At 41.1% G+C, this 24181-nt stretch overlaps 1 protein-coding gene across 1 annotated transcript; it reads right to left on the bottom strand.

Annotated features, from left to right (window-relative positions):
• Positions 1-5025: 5025 nt before the first annotated feature.
• Positions 5026-24064, bottom strand: pdxkb (pyridoxal (pyridoxine, vitamin B6) kinase b). The gene is made up of 11 exons (XM_071479972.1): positions 23594-24064; positions 16185-16239; positions 10965-11069; positions 10658-10741; positions 7989-8023; positions 7420-7505; positions 6511-6556; positions 6236-6347; positions 5992-6128; positions 5798-5864; positions 5026-5205 (listed from the first exon to the last, which is right to left on the bottom strand). The coding sequence occupies exons 1-11, from the start codon at positions 23672-23674 to the stop codon at positions 5090-5092; spliced, it is 924 nt and encodes a 307-aa protein (XP_071336073.1). The 5' UTR covers positions 23675-24064; the 3' UTR covers positions 5026-5089.
• Between the last annotated feature and the right edge of the window lie 117 nt (positions 24065-24181).

The raw sequence follows: 24181 nt of genomic DNA on the forward strand, positions 1-24181 counted from the left end.
GAATACTATAACTTATAAATAGGTCTATAGTAATGACAAAAAATTAAATTGTATAAAACTGAAGCTGAAATGAGGCAAAAAAATAAATAAATAAATAATCAGATCAGTCCAATTTCATAATTCTTAATCTCTCTTTATTGCATTAGAACATACATTTCTCATATATATCTATATATATATTTTATAAATGTGAATTTGTACACTACAATCTTTTATTGTAACATGTTAGAAAATACTCGTAACGCTCCAAAAACATAGCACTAAAAACAGTTACCAAACAATGATTATTACATTTCCTCGTTTTTGTTTTGTTTTGTTTTGGCCACCAAGAACAGAAAAACAAGATGGCGGAGATGGAACTGTCGACCAGGAGGAGAGGAGAGGACCACAGTCGGAGACAGACGGTTGGGTCGTTGCGGTTCGTAGTAGCAGACATTTTGTAATCAAACGGGGAGGGGGCTCTATCACAACAGGTACACAGAGGAGGGAGAATATGAGGGAGGGGGGAGCGTGGACAGCGGTGAGCATCAAGCAAAGCCACATGGGAGAGCGAGAGACAGAGACAGACAGAGAGGTCAGGGGCCCGACTGCACAGGACCGGCTTTACCACGGCCTTTACAGTGTGAGTGAAACAGTTAGAGTCCTGTTTGTGCGTCTTTCAGCTCATTGTTTTAACTTGCCAGGCTGAGGAACCACACGGAGCCGGTTTACATTAAATTGTAAAGCTCCTGCTAAGCCCAAAACTGGCCGATGAAGAAGGTGGAATATTTAGCAGCAACATAATTTCCTCAGGAGACGGTGGAACAAACCCACTTAACAACAGCAGTTGTTGCTCTGATATATGCTGAAATGTCCGTACTGCTTATTCAATACAGGAATTTCGACTCTGTGTCATCACTTCACATCAAGGACAACAGACGTAAAACATTTTTGCCTGCTCTGTTTTTTGTAGTAATAGAGACAGTGCAATGTGCCAGCCTTGACACTGTGTGCTTCTTGACGGGGCCCAAAGGCAGCCATATTCATTAGTCCATTAGTAACCAGTGGCCGGTTACACCAGCCATTCAGACTTAACCTAGTGATATCGTTAGGGTTTACTAAGTGGAGAATTACAGCTAAATGACAAAGCTAAAGGACTTGGTGCAGTGAAGTTAAACAAGCCAACAGCAGCAGGTTGGATGGAGGAAGTTACTGAAAGCAGGGAGAGGTGAGCAGCATAGGGGACAGCAGGTTTTTTTTTTCTTCAACAAGAATGCAGAGAAGTTTAGTTGTATCACAGCAAGCAGGAGGAGATATGAGGCAGGTTATCGTGACCAGCATGGCAACAGATCTAGCAGAGAGATAGGGGCTAAGGAGGGGCACAGTATAACAATCTAACACACAAACACACACCCACAGTGAAGGCTAAGGTTTAAAAACTAGTGATACGGACACCACAGCTGGCACTGCAGGATGTGGAAGGGTGGAGGGGGAGGAAGAGAAAGAGGAGACTTGAGGCATCAAGGAAAGTCCCCCTTTCAACAAGTCCAGAACCAAAACACTCCTCTATTTGTTTAGCAGATCGGGGAAAAGGGAGTGGTGCAGCACTACGTAACATCCCAGAATGATTGTCCTCTTGAACGTACCTCACTTCACCTCCCCTCCTCACGTACACTATACCTGTCTTTTTTTTTTAGCCTTCCTCCTCCCTCATCCTCCATCTGTTAACTTTACTTTTCAGGGATTTCCTCTTTCATTTCACATGCACACACATACACACAAAACCCTGTGACCATAAACAGTTATATATACACATGTACACACACTCACTCACACACAACACGCACGGACACAACAGGTGGAGACATTTTGACCCAATAATACGGCTGACTGGTTTGTTAGCAGGAAGCAGAGGATTGGATAGTGCACAGACGCAGCAGTCTGTTGTTGATATGACAATCAGTGCTACAGCGGCACAAAATACCTGTACTGTACAAAAATCTATATTTACTATTACAATTTTAAGAATCAAACTGCATTTTCTCCACCATTAGTCGAAGAGGTGTTTTCAGATGACCTTTGAGTGTCTAGTCTGTAAAGTTAAAATGCAGAAATCAAACAAAATCAGAAACTAACAGCAAGCAATTTGATTAATTGAAATGTTTTGTGTTTCTTATCATCACAAATCGAATATCTTTGGGTTTTTCAATTGTTTCTTTGAGGGAAATTGTTTCTTTCAATTTATAAACCAAGCGATTAATTGGTTAATTGAAAGAATAATCACATCATTTTAAGTCGACGATGAAAAAATCTTTACTCGCAGCCCTGAAATTAGTTTTCATAGTTTCCAAAAAAAAAATCGAATCTCATTTCTTCCCCGTTTCAGCTACACTGCAGAACAGAAGTGTGCAGTCAGAAGACATTTAAGACGTCTCATGTTTCCCTCCTGCCCCCCTCCTCCTCCCTCTCCACCTCTCCCTCAGTGAGCAGTATTGTGGTGTTATGATGTTCAGTTCCTAAGGCAGTATCACAGTACAGTCCATAGAGAAACAACAGCAGTACAGAATTACACTGGCCTGCCCAGAACCTTACATCCAGCTCAGGTGGGACACTGACGGCATCTGGATTTTTCTTTTTTTTTTTTCTCTCTTTCTCTTTTTTTTGTTTTTTTTTAATAAGCCTCTGGTTACTTGGTTTCCAAAACTGAACGTTGTTGCCGAGCAAAGATCGTTGCTGTTTCCTGCTGTTAAAAGATTACTGAACATTCAAATCAGGAAGCAACAAGGGGGAAAAAAAAAACGTAAAAATGTTAAAATCTCATTAAAATCTCATTTCATGTGGTGCCCTGGTAGCTCAGTGGGCTAAGGCACATGCCAAGTTCTTGCAACATCATTGGTTTGAAACCGGCTCATTACCACTGTCGCATGTCATGTTCTCTTCACCTCTTTTCTGTCACACTCCACCGTGAAACACAGACCAACCATTAATTATTAATTCAAACATAATGACCAGCAACATTTCTTATCAGCATAATCGACTGTGTAGCTTTAAATCTGCTGGCAACAATGGGTCAATGTTTCAAGGCAGCAAGTTAGCTAGTTCAGTGCTAGTTAGCTATCAGGTTACCAGATTGTGGATTTGATCAGGTTGGTCCTGACTGTCAAACAGAGTGCTGAGGTTTGATTTTCTGAAATCAAAACTTCAGTTACAGTTTTAAAAAACGTGTTCTGATCTGACTGGAAAGTGTAGATCACAAGTAACACGTGCTTTAACAGTCCAAACAGGCATCACTTCACCCTGACAGTGCTTATACTTATTTTAAAAATGTAACGCTTGGTATTGAAACTCGCCCTGCTGGCTTCGTTTCTGTCCCTCTGACCGCAGTGGAGTGTGAAGTGAACCAAAAATACATTTTCTACAACAAACTTTTGCAGAGCTGCTACTGGACGTGGGGGAAGTCTCCTGCTGTGACGAGGAGAGTCTCCTTTTACAACCTCCTGAGGCCTCCAGTAGATTCAGTGGCACAACTCTCAGATATAGGGTTCTGGGCCAGAGCTGGGCCGGGAACCGCCCGGCATGGTATGGGTTGGTTCTGGCACCGAGGTGGCCGATTTCTGATCGGCCAGGGACAGCTCACACAGCTTAGGTTGCCCATGTTTCTTTATGTTGAGATGAAAGAGGTTCAACTATATACTATGACTATTAGACAGTTACCTATTACTAACAAGTTACGACGACTGGAGCCACTGGAGCCTCCCAGAGTGCCAGAACCATCCCAGATGTCTCTGGTTTGGGTGATATTGTAGTGCGTGTGGTCTATAGTACAGTAGCATCAACACAATGGTCCAATAGACAGATCAGATAGAAGATATCATACAGATGGTCCAATACAGTTATAGTACAACATCTATACATCAACTATACATTGTGCGTTTTTTTTTTCCTTTGTTATTATTGTCAAGGGGTCTCGGGGGTTAGACTTGGTCACCATTACATCACTGCTGTAAGACGGGGAGGGGGCAAAATAGTGGTGGGTAGAGCCACAGATAAACAGTGTTAGCTCCTCAGAGTTTTACAGTACCACCAATGCAATACGGTTACCTGGCAACTGGTGTGGAGGACCTATCGCCACAGTGCAACACTGTCAAAAATAGAGACAGTATGTGAATGGAGAGGAGTGGCAGTAACAGAGCAATAAAGAAGGCAAGTTTCTATTTAATCATTTGGAGGCAGAGTTTTTGGAGAAGCTGGAATCAATTCACTTTTGATTTTCTATCACTTTTGGATAAATGTTGGATGAATTTTCAACAAATCCCACTGCATTAGAACCTTGTGACAAATTTTCTTTAGAAACACAGCCCTAACACAACCATGTGTGTAGTACGGTTAAATAATCAAGGAATTATTATTACAGCAAGTGTCAATAGATATTTTCAAATGTGAATTCGCAGTGGGGGAAAAAATATTCTTTATTCTTGCTCCCTGCTCAGTTTCTGTATTCACTCCCAACTTTTTACTCCCCACTAAAGAGTTAAATAACACCTTTGAGCAATAGGTATAGTCCTAGTAGTACTTCAAGGACTACTCCACCCTTCCTGTAACAATTATGACATCACCTTTGCCCAAATCTGAATTTAACAGCTCCAACACTATTTCTCTATCATGATGATGACTGGGCTGTCACGGATTTCTTATACAGAAACTGTTCAATCATCCCTACAACACTCATAGCTGTTTTATTCTTTTTTTCAAACATATTAGTGGATTGAAGTGATATCAGAGTAATCTCTTATTGAGACACTTAAACCCTACAGCTTTAGAGAACAGTCCAACCAGACCAAACCTTGTGTCTATCTATGGCTCTGTTTCCAAAACAGGGTGAGGGTCAAGGGGCGTAGGAGTTACAGGAGTTAAAGGGGTAGAGGGTTAAGGGTGAAAGGACTAAAGGGGTTACAATATTAAGGGGTTTGTGGAGTCTGGATGATGAGGTGTTGAAGTCAAGAAATGACAATCAAGGTTTACAGTGATGAGAGATTTACCGAGATACAGGATTTGAGAGATTTATGGGTGAGGAGGACAAGGTTAGTATGAGTCTCATGGGTCGGTAATGTTAGGATATGACTGTGGCCTCCGTAACTATAGCAGGGTCCTCTATGTCAGCTTTACTTTGAACCATCCTCAGCTCCAGCTGGGGCGGACTGGGCCTCCGACCAGGACCTGCTAACTCTGAGGGAGAGAGGGGTGGGCAGGGGGAGGGCAGATAAAAATGCAGAGATGAATAAAGATGAACATTAATTTTAAAGCTGTATTATGCATTTTTTAAGCTTGGACCCACCGCGCCATTGATGCAAAACTCCCTAAACTAGGCTCAGCCAGCTATGATCCTGTGAGCTGCAGGATCAACCAAACCTACACAACTACAGACAATACAAGTACCAGCAGCAACATTTGAGACCTGCAGATGAAAACCATTCACAGGCTGCTGCAGTTCTGATATTTGTCGGCACTGGCAGCATTTGATAGTGAAACTAGAAAAGCTCGTAGTGAAAAAAGGGGTCCTTGATCAGTCATTATAGATATACTCACCTGCATTATACTGAAAACTGCATCAAATCTACTGAATCTTTACATGTCGTTCTGAGCATTTAACCACGACTCGTTTCAACAAAAAACAACAGTTTTTTCAATTACTCAACTCTTTTCCTGATGTAAACATAATGTGGAGGATTTTGTCTCTTGTATGAAAACTTGTATACATTTGATATGTTGGAGCTGAGTCAAAGCTTTGGGCTTTGAAAACAAGAACTACTTTTCTTACCGTGAGCATAAGATATGGTCCTCTGGATAACATGGTGCATCACTGAAAAAGTCTTCTCACAGGCCGTCTGAGAGAGAGAGAAAGAGAAAGAGAAAGAGAGAGAGAGAGAGCAGAGTGAAAATAGAATAATTATTGAGTTATGTGTGTCCTTGTCTTTTGACCACTTGGGTATTAGTGTGTGTGTGTGTTTGTACCTTTAGGTCATTAGGGTAGTGGTGTGTCCACGCTAGCAGCATAGCAGCAAACAAATCTCCGGTTCCTACGAAGACGGCGTCCACTTTGGGGACTTCTATTCGAACTCTCTGTGTTGTCCTGCTGCCATCTGGACGAACTGAACAGCAGAACAGAGACACAAGTTTAACACTACATGCACGTGGAATTAATGTCAAGCTCAACACACACATGCACACACAGTGTACTCTTTCAAACACCACCTACCATGACGCTGGCTGCCCAGCGACACCAGGAAGCGGTCTCCCAGTCTGGAGGGCAGATCAGAGGAGGTGATGACCACCGTGTCTGGGCCCATAGCATGGAGAAGGTCCATGACCTACAGACAGTCAGTGAGTGAGATACAGGGGCACGACTGTGGTCAGCAGGAAGTGTGTAAAGCCAGAATCAATAAATAAAGCAGTATAAGATACCAAACAACAGCTTATTCTGTAAACGAACACATGATGCAGAAAAGAGAGGAGGATTATATAATCTGTTACCTCTACAGCATCTTTCTCTGTGCTGATGTTTTTCCCTGTCAATAATCTAAAACACAAGCAAACAGATGTGCATATGTCAATAGCACAGAAACAAACACTGAGAATTAAGTTATCAATCAGACAATCAGAACAGGAAAACTCTACAAAGTCAAATGAGCCTTTGAAATCCAGAATAAAAAACCTTTATTCTGACTGTGAAGGAGACAGAAACACCACTAGGTGGAGCAGCTTGACAGTGAAGCTGGAGCTGAGCTGAGACACAGACATCTCTTAGACTGGGGTTTAATGTTTCTGTTTTTCATACATGCAGCCATTTAGTCAATGCAGGCAAAAAAAACAAAACCCAGCCAAATAGATCCATCTTTACAAAGCCACACAGGCAGTGTGGTCAAGCTTTGCTGAAATCCTCAGAACTTTAACTAAAATGTTAATTGAGATCCCAACGTTTCCATGGATACCAAATATATGAGGCTAAGTTCTGTATAATTGTGTATTTATGCATCTGCTATATTCACAATGGATGTAACTGGGATCTCAGATTTGACTGTTCCTTTTCAGACAGTGCTCATACAGCTTCACAGTGTGAGCGAGTGGTCAAACTGTTTCTACAGGATTGCACAAGTGATATTCTCATAAAGTACGGAGTAAAAACTGCATCTTTAAAAGAGCTAAATAAGGTTCAAGCGAGCGGAGCTGAGGCGCATTATCTCCTAATTCTGTCCCAAGTTTGTGGAACCACAAAATGGAGGTATTAGATAACAATATGAGTGGCATTACGTAAAGATACTCTGCAACAGTTAAAAACTCAGCGAGATGTAGGTAATTTAAAGAAATGTCATGTTTGATTTAAAAAAAAAAAAAACACATTGTCAAGAATGAAATATAAAACACTTGTACACTTGTACTCACTCAGCCTCAAACTGGTTGGGAGTAATAATGTCAGCAACAGGAACCACCTTGTTCTTATAGACCGGATAAAGATTCTGAGGAACATACTGTGGACACACACAGGTTAGAGTCACGCAACATCATGAAAACACACAGACAGGAAGAACTACACACTCAGTTAATTCAGAGCTTTTCTCTGATCTTTGTTTTCATGGTTTTGAATTATGAGCACTGACTGACAGAAAATAATTTTAATCCCTGAGAATGCACATGTCTGCACAATGTAATAGATACACAACACGCACACACACTCACACTGAGTCACTGTGTATATGTACTTCACTCAGATCACAATAATCCATCTGTCACTGAGAAATGAGCCTGGTAACACACCCCCACAACACTGACACACTAAAACACACACACACACATACAGATAAAAACACACAAGGATAAACACTAAAAACCCTCCCACACACATTAAAGGCACAAAAACCTTGCTGAAAATCTATCTAATAACAACAGACATTAACAGAGACACACAACTGCACACACAGGACAAAGAGCATAAAAACTGCCAGTGGCCTCACCATAGATCCATGATCACCGAGGACGGGGTCACATACTGAAACGGCAAAAACACAATCAGAGTCAGACGCCCTGCGCAGACCTGTACGGCTCCAAAAATCATCCCATTACATAAACACTGCAGTGATAGGAGGCATGAAACTGGATTTGGAGATGTAAACACACTGAAGGCAGCATGTAGAGAGACAGACAGAAAAAACCTCCATCTCCACTTTCTCTTTCAAAAGAAGAAAAAACAGCCTTGTGAGTGGCTCCGGCCATAGCACTGACTTATTATCACCTCATAAAGTTAAAAGAACATGGTGACGAACAGGTGTTAATCAAGCAGACAGAGAACAACATCAGCATTCAGCATTTTGCTCTCTACTAACTCTGCAAACCGTGTGCTGGCTGTTTGGTGCTGTGCAGGTAGGACGCACTGTCCAGAGACACCACAAGTTTATCAGTTTATTTAGTTCATCACAGCTTTGTCACTGAAAACAGCTGCCTCCTGCAAACAGTAATGTTGTGGGCAATGACCCGAACGAGGCTACGATGCTCTGCAGGGCCAGGGAGCAAGTGCACGGTCAGGTGCATCTTTGAAACGTCAAGGTAAGCAACAAGTTTTGTTGCAAGTCTCTAACAATCAAAGCAAAAACTCCTCTAAACAAATTCCACCATCACACAGACAAAAATCAATCTCTGTGATATATTTAAAAATGTTTCAATATCAGAGACGACATGTCCAAAACCAAAACACAAAGTTCAGTACAGAATGAACAGAATTATGGCTTAAATCAGAAAATACTATAAAGTAAACAAGCCTAGGGAATAAGACGGTGTCGTCTTAGTACTTGACAGGTGTGATACTTGTTATAGACACAGTTCAGTATTAATGTCGATCTGAGGCCCAGAGGACAACACAGCCACAGACAGAGCCTCTTATTTTAAAGCTCCTGCTCTGTCCCTCTGTCAACATCACCCTGCTGTTTTCTCCATTATGAATGTAAAAGCATATGAGGGCAGGTACGGCCAACAGGGAGGCAAGTTACATCCTTTTATCACATGACAGCCGCAGTGTGTGTGTGTGTAACATCACAGATATTCAACAGTATAAGAACATCTGGCAACATCTTACAGACCCTCAACACTATATAATGCATCACAGCACTTTTTGCACACAACAAAAAAACGTGTTTAACAAACACATTATGCATGTCACCCTCTGGTTGCTTATTGTTTTGAACAGTGGCAGTAGGTCTTCACTATATCCACTACCACAGTGTCTGCAGGCCAAGCTGCACCGGCCTTGACTTGAGTGAAACTGATTGGTGAAACATGAGATGAAAATCCTCCTGGCTAGAAAGAGAGAGACGTCCTGAGAGTTGTCCACAGTGAGAACTGGATCCTCTCTGGAGATTAACATCGAGACACAGAAAACTGGTTAAACTGATGGGTTTCTTTACTGGGTTATCACTTCAAATGTGTCAGATATTGTTAAGTGTTGACTCAATCTTGAGGATTTTGAGGATTTTGTTTCACTGTTTCACATAATTTTATGTTTCATCGTGGCTTTAACTCGCTGAATGTCGTTAAAGCTCCACTACTGACTACTCTGCATATTAATAATGTGTCATATGACTATGCTCCGTGTCAGAGGGGTCACTCTACGTGAAAAACCCAAAACAAAGCCTCTTTTTTAAAGTAATTTTTTGGGCAGATTTTATGCTTTTATTTGGTAGAGAAAGTGGAGAGAGATGGGAAATGCAGGGGAGAGAGAGAGTGGGGTCATGCAGTAAGGGGTCCAAGCAGCTGGGAATCAAACTGGGGATCTGCTGCTCAGGGCTCAGTGTGCCCACATGGTACATGCCGTGATCATGTGACCATCAGGACACTCCCCACACAGCTGTTTTCATCCCGGTCATCGTGCTACCTGGCCCCACACTGAGGACTGAAATGAATGGCCATGTTTCTATGTGTAGGAAGATGTGTGACTTGGCAACTTTATGAGGTGATAATATGTCAGACATGGTGTTTTTAACATACAGCAGGGTCTTCTGCCCCCGAATGGCCAAAGAAAAACATGAAAGCAGCCTACAAGCTGAAGAGGGTGACTGGGTGGTGGTCCAGAACAGCATCAAGAGCTAACTGTTTGACCTTTGGAGCCTTCGATACCTAGAGGTCATATGATGTTTACAAGTCTCAAGTAGCATGAAAATTCTGCACTTTGCAGCAAAAACATTTTTCTAAATAATTACTGGCAACAGCAAATGATGCAGTAAAATCTGAGCGAGGCTTGAATGAGTTAAAAACTCAATATAACCCAACTTTTTAGAAAAGTTTTTAGACTTTGTGAGGTTCCCACTGTTGGCACACACACACACATTACATTTCCACTGATGCACCAAAAACTGCACATTACCCAAACTGCATTAATTAACCTTTAGAGACAAGTGCTAAAAGCTGGCTGCAGGCCACAGTAATAAGCAAGATTCAGCTCTCCTCTAATCAAAAGCTGGAGTGATATAACAGATATTTGAACTTTGGCCAGAAGGAACTTATGTCTGCAGAAAAATATTAACACTCTTCTTATGTTTTTGTGATACTGTTCTCCTGCCAGTGTCTCCATGGAAACACTTATTCTATATCAAATACATTAAATAAAATCATGTGGTTATGGGCTGAATCTTACCATACACCAGGTTGGGGTTGGCTCTCTTTAGCTCCTGAACAATGTCCACCACCATCTCCAAGAAGGATGTGTCTCTGGTATACCCTGAATACAACACAACAACACACACACACACACACACACACACAGATACAAAATTATTCTGTCATTATACTCTAATTATCTTATAAATCTATATTAGATCCTTAAGATTAACACGATTAACACGACATGAAATCTAACTGCAGAAACGTGATCAACTACTTCAGTTACAGATGCTGTAAGTTTGAAGCAGTGTAGAAGTGACGGGTACAGGATGGATATTCACCTGTTAAAACATAGTCATAGTGGTGCACGTTGTTCAGTTTGATTCCCTCATAAAGAACATGGAGCTCATCTGCTGTCAACACCTGGCCTTTCCAATGGGAATAACCTGCAGAGAGGAGAGGAAGAGGAGAGGAGAGGAAGAGGAGAGGAGTTATTGTGTTTGCTAGGTTGCTGACTCTCACACTTCACAATGCTTTTTCTATTCTAAAGACACATGAACAAAAATAGACACATACATACTGTATAGGTGCACACTGACAGCCCATATAGATGCTAAACATACACACAACAACCATTATACTCCTGATACTGTTTCACCAACCGTTTACACAGAGCATGTCTGGAACCATTTCACATACTGAACATATGACGGGGTAATAAAATATGAAACACTGTACCCTGCAGTAAGAACTGTAAAACAGCTCCAGCAGCTAAAACATGTTTATACACATTAAATAAAAAAACACAACTCTCAGTGGCCATTTTTGGCACAGTGAAGTAAAGGATGAGTGCTTCTTCCACCACTGGTCTGAACTGACACTCATATCCAGCTGTTCCACCTGTTTCTCATTGGTACAAAGATAAATTACAACAAAAACCTCAAAAACAAACTCCAAAAACTCTGTCTCTCTTGTTACAGTTGGAGAAAGTGGAATCGTTTTTGTTTTGACTCCTCTCTGCCAGCAGGACTCAAAGCATCTTGTTCTGTCCATGTGACTTGTGCCTGTAACTGAGTAGAGTGAACTTCAATGAACTATGCAGCAAAAAGAAAACATTAGGCACTATGGCTCAGACCTAAAAAAGACTGAGCCCTGTACTGTGTACGTGGATAACTGAGTTATCCAGATTATGACCCTGACGACTGAGGCAGGAATTTTTGGCTCCTCAAAGCTGATTTCAAGTTAATCTTGAGAACAAAAGTGCAGCTTATTGACAATGAGCTAGTTCATGGCCAAGACATTTGAGGGTGAATCCCAGGCATGAACACTTCTTCAGTTTTACCAATGGCTCGCTTTTTTAGATTTATAATGAAATGGTGTTTATATAATTATAATATAAGATGAGAATTTTGATCTGTTGGTCTAACCTCACCAATTATGCACCAACATCACTTCAAGTCTAACCACGTTCACTGGTGATACCTGATGGAAGTGTGGGAACATCATGGAGCACAACGTAGAACAAAGACACGTAAAATCAACCGTATGTCCATGAATATATGGCCCCAGTGCATGCTGGGAGGATTCTCAACACACCTATAGTACCTCATGTAAATGCAATAACATGATCAGCACTCAGCCAATCAGATGTATATTGATCATGGTTTCAACTTTATTGCCTTTATTCTAAAATAAGAGGCCAATATTATTCGAGATAACTTCATCCAGACTCAAGAAATCAATCCTCAAACTGAGTTCAAAGAATCAAATCAACTGGATGAGAATTCACAGGCTCATCTGAGCCCACTAACAGCATGTTAGCCTGGATCTGCTGAGCAACATTTCAAGAACAGGGCCAAGAACCAAAAAGATGCAAGGACTACACACACACACACGCACACACAGAGCAGCAGGTCTTAGTGCAGCCTGCAGCCACAGTATCTGGTCGGCCAGTGACAGGGGGAGGGGGGGAGGACGAGGACACAGACCCCCTCTATTAGCAAACACACCTACATTGTGTGTGGAGGGGTGTATAGCGAGTGTGTTGTGTGTATTTGTATGTGCGGTGTGTGTTTGGTACCGTATGTGCTGATGTGGATGTATACGTCTGTGACGTGAATGCCAGTGTAAGCGTGCGTTAGTGCACGTCTGTCTGCGTATGACATGTTTGCTGCAGGCCGATGATGTCGCAGCTCCAGGTGAGTCACAGTCAGGTCACGTGGTGGTGGTGGTGGGGGGGTTTCTGGTTGCTAAGCAACAAGCCGGGAGAAAGCCAAAGGGGCTAAGAAAAAGAGATGAGCAGTCAGAGCGCTGTGTGTGTATGTGTGTCTGAGAGGGAGAATGAAGGCAGGCCTACAGATAAGAGCTGCTTCTGTCGTCATCATTCGCTGCTGTCGCAATTCACGCAGCGCCTGCTGCTGTTTACTGCTGCGTCCTGTCGCTCTCTCTCCACTCCCTCCGTCTTTCTCTCCATCATCCGCTGTCTGTCTCTCCGATTCATTTTTTATCCTGTCTCTGTCTCTCTATTCACCTTCTCTGTCCCTCTCCCTCTGAGATGCAAACGTCTTCCTCAACATGCCACACCAAATTACACACTCTCCTCGAATGAACTGCAAATGTTAATTCCCAATAGACAAGATCTGATTAAACTTGCACTACAGGCTCTGGCATTTTGATGGTAATGTCACTCAAACAAACAAACAATTTGCACCAAAGATGAGAGGATTTCTTTGCCATTGTCATCAGCTGATCCCACAAGCTACTCTGTACATCGGGCAAAAAGAACATTGAGCATAAAACCAATGATTTTTACATATACATTACAAATACTGCAAAAAAAACAACAAAAATCATCTTAATTCATTTCAGTGGGACTGTGGAGGTACTGATGCAAAATGTACATTCCTGGTAGTTTGTAACGAGACAGCCATGTTTTTATGGTTTACTTGGATTCTGAATGCCTGGCAAAAACACTGACAGGAAAGTCAAGCCTAACTGAACACTGGGACATGAATCAACTCCAAATAAAGAAGATCCTGTACTGAGACTGAATCCAACCTTTGGCAAACACAATGAAAAGAAGGGTAAACAGAGAGTAAGCAACAACTCTTACAGGGACCACATGCACTTTGCTTCATTGGCTGGAAAAAAAACATCTTATAACAAAGGAGAAAAAGTTAAACATAAGTTCTTTTTTTTTTTTTTAAATTAAAGGGTCAGCTGTTCACCTGTGCAGGTAGTTTAACCTTATTTGCAGCAGTTTTGAGGTTTTCATCATTGAAAACCTTTGCTGTCTTCTAACTGTACAAGAGGCAGGTTGCATTTCACTTGCAGTGCTCAAAGCATCAAAAATGACATTTATGACACTGCACAACGTCACATTTACCAAGCTCCTCACTTTTCAGTGCTTTTACTGTTTTCGATGGTCAATAGAAAATGAACATGACCGTAAATACTGTTTTTAAAAAAACATTTTTCTTAGTTACATTTAGAAAGACTAGTTTTCTTTTTAAGTCAAGAGTTTTGGATCCTATGCACTATTCACTCAGACTTTATGGTGTGTTCAAGAACTTTTTTTTGAAATCATGACCATGAGGTACTTTATTACATTTAGAAAGCAGTGTAGGATCCAAATCGCCTCTCTTCAGAAGAAAACCAAAGGTTTCAACAGCCTGCTCATTAATGTAGTCACCAAACACTGTCATCAGTCGGACGTTAATCAGCTTGCTGCCCTTTTCCAGCTTGAAGCTAAATGCAACTGAGTCTGGGGCCACGACATAGAGTACGTTATGATTGACTCAAACTAGACCAAATGAAAAACTAGTCAAGTCACCCAGTCGGTACCACACAACAGTGTTAAAAAAAACATGGGGAAAAGAACAAAATCAAAGAAATCTCGATACACCACAGTTTACTGGTTTCCCAAACAGAGAAGCATCTGAATACTGTGTACATGAGACGGTTCAGTGCTTGAAATGGGTCTTTATGTTGTTAGCAGGGAACTGGCTGCAGTGTCACTTTTACTTACCAGCCAGAAAAAAAACCTCATCTAAACTTTGTCTTAATGTGCTGATCCTGAGAGGATTTCTGCATCTGGATACTGCTTGTATCCACTGTGGAGCAACAAGCAACAGCTGAGCAGACGTGTTTGTTTTCACAGCGTTCGGCTGATTCATTCTTCAAGTTCAGTTTGCGTGAATAACACGAGCTGAAGCCACCCATCAGTGCGAGACAGGGGGGAGACACAGTGCACAATCACTCATTCACGGGACTGGCAATTAGATCAAAATATTACGAGCAAATGTGACGCGCAGGGATGATGCAGGCACCCCTCTGGGCCAATCAGTCACAAGTTGTATCATAATTTTTTTTTTTTCTAAATCAGATTATTACAGTTTCAAGTAATCCCTGGTTTTGTGTCATATATTCAGCCACTCTGATCTTTAAGTACAGCATTACAGAACCTTCATCTGGTCTATACACATATTTCTGCAAGCAAGACAGTAGTGTGACAGAAATATGTTTATCAGTGGTGACACAAAACAGAGGAAAATGTGTCTTTGTTCTACTCATTTCCAGATATAGATCTAAATAACAAAATATCGACCAAAACTATCCGAGTGAAGTTTCTTTGGTCATTAACACTGTTTTACATTTTAATCTTACCACTATTCATTTTGGCCATTTGACCATATTGTATTAAGTGAGATTTCATGTCTTTTTTTTTTTATTATAAAGGAAGTCTAAGTTCTATTCAGAAACTGAGCCTTAATACAAGCTGTCCGGACTTCTGTAACTTTGTGATGTCACAACAAAGTCACTGAGAGACACTGAGAGAGGTGATTTAAAACAACACTGAGATGGTTTTTGGTTCTTAAAACCACAAATGCATCTTCTTATGGATATAAACACTTTAAATAAAAGACTGGAAAAGTGTAAAATATGGGACCTTTAAAAACAAGTTAAAGGGAAACTTTGGGGATGAGTGCAAGACAATAATTGCAAAAAATAAAATGGTGCATAAAACAAAAAACTGTAAACTAAAAATGAACATGTAAAAACTCTGTACAGTCTTCAGGGAAAGAATGAGCACTCATACATTAGAAGCCTCAACTTGGATGTAAACAAGGTCAAGTGTATTTTCTCCTCTTGTGGAAAACTTGCTGGTGGAGGGCCTCTTGTCATTTTATAAAATCGCATCATTGCTTCAAGTTGCATTAAAATGAGACCAGCAGCATCTGTGATGTCCCATGACTGACAGAGAGAGGAAGCCTGTATAAAAGGTGAATGGACTTTGTGCCCCACAGCTATTTCTGTGTTTGAGAGCTGCTCTGGTGTCAGACAGCGGGGTTACTGACCTCCTCAAAACCTGACCCACACAGCTGTTGACTCGTCAGCCTCAACACAACCACTGCCTCGACGACAACCGACTCTCTAAAAGCTGGCCGACACCTCATCACGACACTAGAGGCACTGACTGACTCATCCACACCCACACACACTCCCTGAAACATGCACACACTTTACAGTCACGAAGAAATGAGCCATTTCATCAGCCTTACCTGTATGGTTTGAGAACTGGACAGAGTTAATGGAGTCCACCTCAAACCCTAAAACCTGGAAACAGGAGACAGAGAAGGGAGTTTAGGTGTCAAGAGAGATTAGGATTAACAGCCACACTTGCTTTAGATTTGAAAGCTCAACTGTATTTTAACTGTAGTTGTGCAAATGCATCACACTCCTGCACACACAATATGCAAAGTGTATAACAACTTGTATTAGGGCAGCTTTTTGTTCTTCATGCTCTCTGCTTCAGCACATTTAAGTACCAAGTCTCAGCTTTGAGTGGGTTTACATCAATGCTGAAAGAACTGTGTGGGAGATGGAGCCCTTTTAACACGGTGCCCAAATTACAACGGCTCAAAAGCGGATACTAAATGTACCTTGGGCAGTTGTGTCATTTTGTGATTCAGTCACTTGTTTGTCATTTTATGCCCTGTTTTTGGTTGCATTGCGTCTCTATGGTCATTTTGTGTTTTGTGCTCTTTTTTTTTTTAGCAGTTTTGCATCCTTCTTTGATTGTTTCTGTCTCTTGGTGGTTGTTTTGCATCTCTTTAGTAATTTTGCATCTCTTTTTAGTTGTTTGCCACCTCATTCTGGTTGTTTTGTGTCTCTTCCTGGACATTATGCGTCTTAACTGAGCTCTATGACTTTCAAACTTGACATATTCATACAGGAGCCCAGAGGCCCCCTGACAACTCAGCCCCTGGACCTGTGCCCGGTGGCCCTGTGCAATAATCCATCCAAGCCAAGAGCCATCCCTAAAATATCATCACATTACATGAATATGTGTTGTAGTATAAACATAGTACTGTGTATTGATTATTTTTCCATATGATCACGGTCATGATTCAAACATTTAAACATATATCTGGGACCCTGGGACTGATAAAGGGGGAAAAAAAAATCTCCATTTGACTCTGCTGAACCACGGCTGTGATCTGAGTGGAGATTAAAACACCATCCTCTGTTTAACTTCATCTGCACAGAGCTGGAACAGTTACAAAAACAACAACTCCTGGTGTCCTCCTCCTTCTCAGTCTTTCTTACAGATATTAAAAAAAAAAAAAGACACATGACTCATCCACGTGCTGTCAATTTTTATCTGAATGACTTTATTTAATTGGGCTAAAGCAGGAAGGAGGCAGAGCGAATGAGTTCTTTGTTCTTTTCAATTGACTGTTACTTTGAGATACAAGAATGGGCTTTCAGTGGGGACAGGAAGTGATTCCCCCACGGGAGAAGGACTGCAGATATTAACTTTGACCTTGGAATGACTTGTCAATGCTCCTGCTTTATTCTCACATGAGACATATGTTCTCTGAAAGCTGATGTACTGTATTTGTATCACCAGCATGAGGCAGGAAACATGCTAAGCTCCCAGTGGTGTCAGGGATACAGAACATGACACCACTTCTTCAGTACTGTAGTTCAGTAATCCTCTGTTAGGAGGTCAAAGGTGTTACTCAGGGACATTTCAGCAAAAGAGATGGGAAACAAATCCCCTCCTCCACCCCCCAATTAAGGTGAATAACTTAATATTAATTAATAATAATATGAACACTTAACTGCCAGTTTAACTGAATTGTGTTGCGTTGTACTGCGCTTTGATATAAATGGTTTGGACAAAAAAACTGAAACACATTCGGCTTAAAAGCACAAACTACAACCTCCAAAATGACCAGAAAATTAAATTAATACATCTTTTTTTTTTCGTGAAATAATAAGTAAGAGTGCATCAACATTTGAAGAAAGGCTCATTTTTAATGTCTGTTGCCAGCCTATTAAACTCATTATCAAAGATGTTTCTATTCCAGAGACTTGAATGAAATGTGGTTGACAGTTTTAGAGACAGGACTCGTTAAGACGAGTACAACCTGTCTCTTACAGCATGTTCCTTTGGCTGAGTAGAAAGCAAATTGACTTGAAGGAAAACAGTATTTACGGCCTTCTGATGTAGATGGGGCTAAGAACATGTTATTTAGGTCACATCTTTTATCGCTCTATTCATAAGCCTCAAGTCACTGACACAGATAGACTGTTTACAATGCTGCCGACTGAAAGCACTCGAGCATCGTCAAGAGACTGAGAAGAGGAAATTAACATATTTAGAAAAAGTAAAGATTTGGCCTTTTTGAAGTACCACTTAAAACACCTTTTACTTGATTGAGTCTTTTTGTTCCTGGATCAGTCTGTAAATAAGACCTTTTATGTTCAGCATCAACTTACATTATGTTTATTAGGATAAGTGTATTTTTACTGGAACCAACAATTCTGTAATCCTGTTTATTTCTAATATATTTTGTCTATAAAATGACAATATCACATACTACAGTGCATGATGTTTTCAAATTACTTCTTTTGTCTGACTAACAGAAATAAGAGCTGCTCTCTGCAGTTGTACTGCTGGACGCTAATGTCAGCGTGCTAACATGCTCACAATGATAATGTTGACGTGCTGATGTTCAGCAGGTGGGTATTTGGCACAGACTGTAAATAAAGATGGACGTAGCCTACAGGTTTCTGAGAGCAGCTTTGAAGCTCGGAGTGGGCTGCTCCGCTGTCACCATCTTGGCAGCTATTCGATTATCAAAACAGCTGCAGATGATGTTTCTGTTGATCAACTAATCAATCACTAATCACTGCAGCTCTATTGTGACCAAAGGTTTAGAAACAAACAGAAAACTTCTCTAAAGGGATCACATTATTAATTAATGAATTATTTACATTCTCTCACAAAAGCAAACACCCACAGTAACAACCTACTGAGTTCTTCTTTTGAGCAGTGTGTTCTTAATAAAATGTCCTTGCTTTTGAGGGATTGATTGATTGGCTTCAGTTTGCATTTGGAAGGAAACCAAACGGACTGAAACTGATAACACGCATTCAGTTTAAAAAATGCTTTCACTGTAACAGAAGGAAGCACTCACACTTGGATTTAGTTTCTATGTGAAAGCTGAATGTATCCAGTGTGGCTCTAAGGCAGCCTGTCTCCGTCTTCAGTGACGTCATGAGGAGGAATCCTGCAGCAGCCAATCTGAGCCCTGCTTCTTCATACTGTCGTCTGCTGCCTCCTGACAGAGGGATACCCTGCATGCTCGCTGACGACATCATCAGCATCATCACCATCATCTCATCCCTTATCTTCAGTTCCAACTGCATTATGGTTATTACTCTGAAAAATGAGAGCAGCTCTTCGCTGACCTGTGGGCTTTCTGTTTTTAAGTCTATATTTAACACTGCCAGTTTTTTTTTTTTTTTTTTGCTCATGGACACAAGCATCAGTGAGGGTTCATTCACAAACAGACTGCAACACTCACCATCCAAATACACTTACTACACTCAAAGGTTATAGTTAATCTGTTCATGCTCTACCTCTCTGACTGGACCTAACGTCACCTGTGTGTTTACATCATTATCCCTCTTAACATCTCATTCATGTTTATCTGCAACCATTTTGATAATCGATTCATCATTTATGTCAATTTTTAAGCAAAAAATACAAAACATCTGATGGTTCCAGCTTCTCTATTTTGAGGATTTGCCATTTTTTACAGCCTTACATTATAGCAATCTGAACAGCATTGGGTTTTGGGCTATTAGTTGAATACAAAAAAACTATTTGAAAACACCACCTTGAGCATTTTCACTATTTTCAGATGTAATAATTTGGGAGTGAAAACAAGTGAGAGACATTCTGCATGACTGGTTTCATTTCTCACCAGAGGAACCGCGCCTAAAGATATCACAGCATCTACAAGACTCATAATAGCTAATTTAAATGGTAAAATGCTATATTCAGCTGCATGCAAGGCTATTTAAGGTTATTTATTTATTTATTTAGGTAACATAACAGTATCCTGTAAAAAGACTAAAAAGGCTTTATACCATAACAAAACAGAGTAAATGACAACTTTTCTTAGGGGTGGGCGAGCAGATGATTTTAAATCATGATGATGTTTAACGTCCATGATCTCCTTTTAAAATGAGATTGTGAGATTTTACCATTGTACCAGCTGTACTGGGTCTAGCTTAATAACAAGGATTCACATTGTGAACGCGACATTCACAAACCAGCAGAATGATTACCTACTAGATGGCTGTGCTGAGTGGCCAAATTATATCACGTCTCTATCATAGGGTCATTCATGTGTATTTGAAAAACAATTCATCATGAACTAGCAGCGTCGTGTCAGTAGTATGGCAGTGGTTTGGCTATGCACAGTCGGATATTTTTTTAAAGCAAAGTTATCTGTAAACTTTGTCGCAAAACAGTCATTAATACTTTTGAATAGATTTGAATTAATAGATTTGGGTGACTCTAGTAAAGGATATGGTGCCGTTCAAAGCTGTGACAATGACTTAAAAAAATTGATGCACGTTATGATTTAGTGTTTTGTTTTTGAAAACATTTCAAAATCAGCTGTAATTCATTTACAATTATGACGCTAGTGTCACTTACTAGCAACAAACCGTGTATCCAAGAACCCTTCAATTGGACTGGATTATGTTTTATCAGACAGACTTCTCATGTAGATTGTAGATGGAAAATGAGAACCGTGTGAGTTGACATGTTTGACTTAATTTGCCTTATGGCGATGAGACAATTGTGCATGCTAACATCGCAAAAAAGATGCTGAAATGACGTCGTGTGCAGTGCAACAATAATAAATCTAACACTTATCTATTAAAAACCAAACACCTAATCTTACGTGTCTTAACTGTAGTTGCTTTGCTTCTTCTGCTGCTTTGACACCTGTGTCCTCCCCAAAGATCAATCAAGTGTTACTAACACTCTTACAGTAATGTACACTGATATTAGCACAGATGGAGAAAAAACATTGGATACTGGTGTCTTTAAAAAAGCCACATGCATCATCAATAATGTTGATGTTGACCTTGGCACAACGTACTGGTTAATATCTGATATTAGCTTACTAAAGCTTATTCTAGACACTGATGTTATCAGATATAATCAGTGTCTCAAATAAGCTTTATTATGCTGCGCTGGTAAACATTATTTTAACATTAGCCTGGTACAAACGGGCCTTAATCAGGCGTAGTAGCTGAACATTAGTGGTGGCACTGAACCCTGGTGACATGCATCAAAGCCCAGCAGCCATTAGGATAACTGCAAAATACATCCTGGAGCGCTGCAGGCTAAAAATAGACTCAGCACTTCTTACAACAAGTGACTGTCTTCCAGGATGATGGGACATCATACAGTATACTCTAGGCCTACAATAGCCTCACCATCAATACTCACTAACACACGGCTGCTGGTGTAAAAATATTAAACTATAGTAGTCGTCATTCAGCAATTATAGCTCCAAAGCTATCACTGGTATCATCCTACTGTCAGCATCAGGGATCATAAAGGGAAATGCCTATCACTTTCATGGCCTGGAGGCGCTAATAACCCTTGTGTCCTTTCACATAATATCACATCAATGGCTTGTTTTGAAAGCACTTGCTCTTTTTGGCTCATTATTGTGGTAGTTATAAGCACTGTGTAAACTATACCTTTAGGTAAGGGCTTTGTTACCACTGCTGAAATAGACAACACCAAAGGGATTTGCTCCTATTGTTGAACTAAAGAACAAGACACATGTTGAAAGGCGTACTCAACAGTTCTTCATCTGCAAGTGCTTTACAACCCAGGTTAACTGCCTGATGCCTGAAAACCTCCCTTTCCTTTGAAGGGTCGACCCTCGAATTGGGGTCGAAGTCACAGTTACAGGAAAACTGAAATTCATCATTCATTTTTAGAGCTGTCGGTCAGTTTAACGATTAACCGTGAGATTAACCATTAACACAGTGTAAACAATCGGTGCATCCTATGGTCACTTTCCATCTTACTGATGAGTAAAGTAGGTAGAGTATAAACTAACCAGTTTTGAGGTGTTCTCATTTTTATCAGACACTAGTAAACAGCTATCATTACAATAAGATATGATACAGTAATAATGATAATACAGTAATAACAACACCCAGCAGAGTTTGATGGTGTGCCCTCAAATCTATATGAAGATAAAGCAGCAGATTTACACAAATAAGCAGTAACAGAGCGTGCATTTCCTTTATCATGTTGGCTAAATTCTAAAATTATAGTCTTGATTAATGACCTGACACTCAGTAACCACAATTAATCTACAAAAACAAAGAGGGGATTCACCTCCACTGAACTAATTTGATAAATGAGAAAGTCATCTGCAAGTTTGTGGTGTCATCACCTTCGTAACACACCTACACGTGTAAAAGTATTCTGATCTGACAAAATGCTCAACCTTCAGAAACCAGCGCAGCTGCTGTCTGTCGTGAAGGAAGAACACATCTATGATAGACCTTTTCCCCATATCTGTGCAGGTGTATCAGAAAACTCAAAGCAGGAAACAGCTGTATTGATTATTTGCCTATCTCGCAGTCCTGACTTGCAGGTTATCAGCCGCAGGAGGCTGGATTTGCCCTTCTGCATGTTCCCATACACATCCAGACCCTTAAAGCCGTCTGCTTGCTTGTCTGCTGCTGTGAGAGCAAATGATGGAAACCCGAGGGACCTAGAATGTGGTGACTGGTTAATAGGCTGAGTTATGGGCACAAATTTATCATTAGCTCACTTTTGCAAACCCGGCTGGCCAATGTATACTGTCACTGAGAGGCCAGCCGTGGGTGAAAACCTTTCCCCATGTAAAAGTTATTGTCATTCCCTCCACTCACCCAGGTAGGGGTCATTTGATTAACACCAGGAGGTCCATGATCAGACACAACTCTGCCACCTCTGGCAAGCAAACCGGTCATTGATAACATCCAAGTTTGCATTTCTCATCAGTCAAAATAACACATGCATGTATGTTTTCTCTGATGCACAATGAAGCCTCACAAAACAAAACACCTTGCTCCATTATCGGACGCCCTCAATGACAGGTGACGGGCTCCAACTCATCCCTCAGATGATGAGTCCCGCCTTCATGGAGCCTCGATGTAAAACATCGTCAAATAAACAAGGAGACGTCGGTTTCTGTCATATTCATCATCCATGTTTCACCTCCTTCAGGGAAACGATTCGTGGGGGGACAGTTTTTCACACGACACCTGTCTTCGCGTTTATTGCTTGAATATGTTTTTTGTTTTTGCCTTTTCATAGCATGTATTGAAATATCATTATTTATTACATTTTACACTGAAATGGCAGGAAATTAACTCATCTAGCGACGGGTTAGGCGGATGACCGATCACCGTTAGCGAACTTTGTGCGATTAATTAAAACGTATCATGAATAAACTCTGCAGATATATCAGGTTTTTTTTGTGTCGATTGAAAGTCGCTGTCAAATTTTGGGGGGTAAAGGGGGAACCAAGCGTGTCAGAGCGGGTCGGCTGTCCGATAATGGGTGCATGCAAGTTGTTTTTACCTGTAACGGGAAAGAGGCGCTCTTGTTGCCCACATATCCCCGGACTACATGGCTCTGTATGGACAGAACACGGCATTCCATGGCGGCTCCCGGTCAGCCGAGGAAAGATGCAGATAATCCGTTATTTCAACAAAAAAAAATCACGTCTGCACATAACAGTACGGGGAGAGAGAGAGAGAGAAAAAAAAAAACTAAAAAAAAATGTAAACACGAACGACAGCGCCGCCGGTTAGCGAGAAGCGAGGTGAGTTAGCTTGCTAGCTAACCAGCCGTTAGACGCTGGCAGGATGGCGGCGTGAGAGCGTGTGGCGGTTGTAACGGGCGATGAGCGGTGTTGATGGGGAAGAGAGAGCCCCCCCCTCCGTCCGCGTCCGTGTCCGCGTCCGCAACTACAACAATGGCGGAGGGAAAAAACACGCACGGGCAACACACGCACACGCCGGTTATTCTGCACAGGCGAACTGAGAGGCCGCCTAAACCCGGATGACGTCACCGCAGGGCCAGCGAGCGGCGCATCCTGATCGCGCACACACACACACACACACACACACACAGAGCTGGATTTGAATGACAATTTTTCTATTTTGT

Source organism: Trachinotus anak, unplaced genomic scaffold, assembly GCF_046630095.1.
Source record: "Trachinotus anak isolate AG129_WGS33_773 ecotype Australia unplaced genomic scaffold, CSIRO_AGI_Tana_v1 ptg000007l, whole genome shotgun sequence".
Lineage (NCBI taxonomy): Eukaryota > Metazoa > Chordata > Actinopteri > Carangiformes > Carangidae > Trachinotus > Trachinotus anak.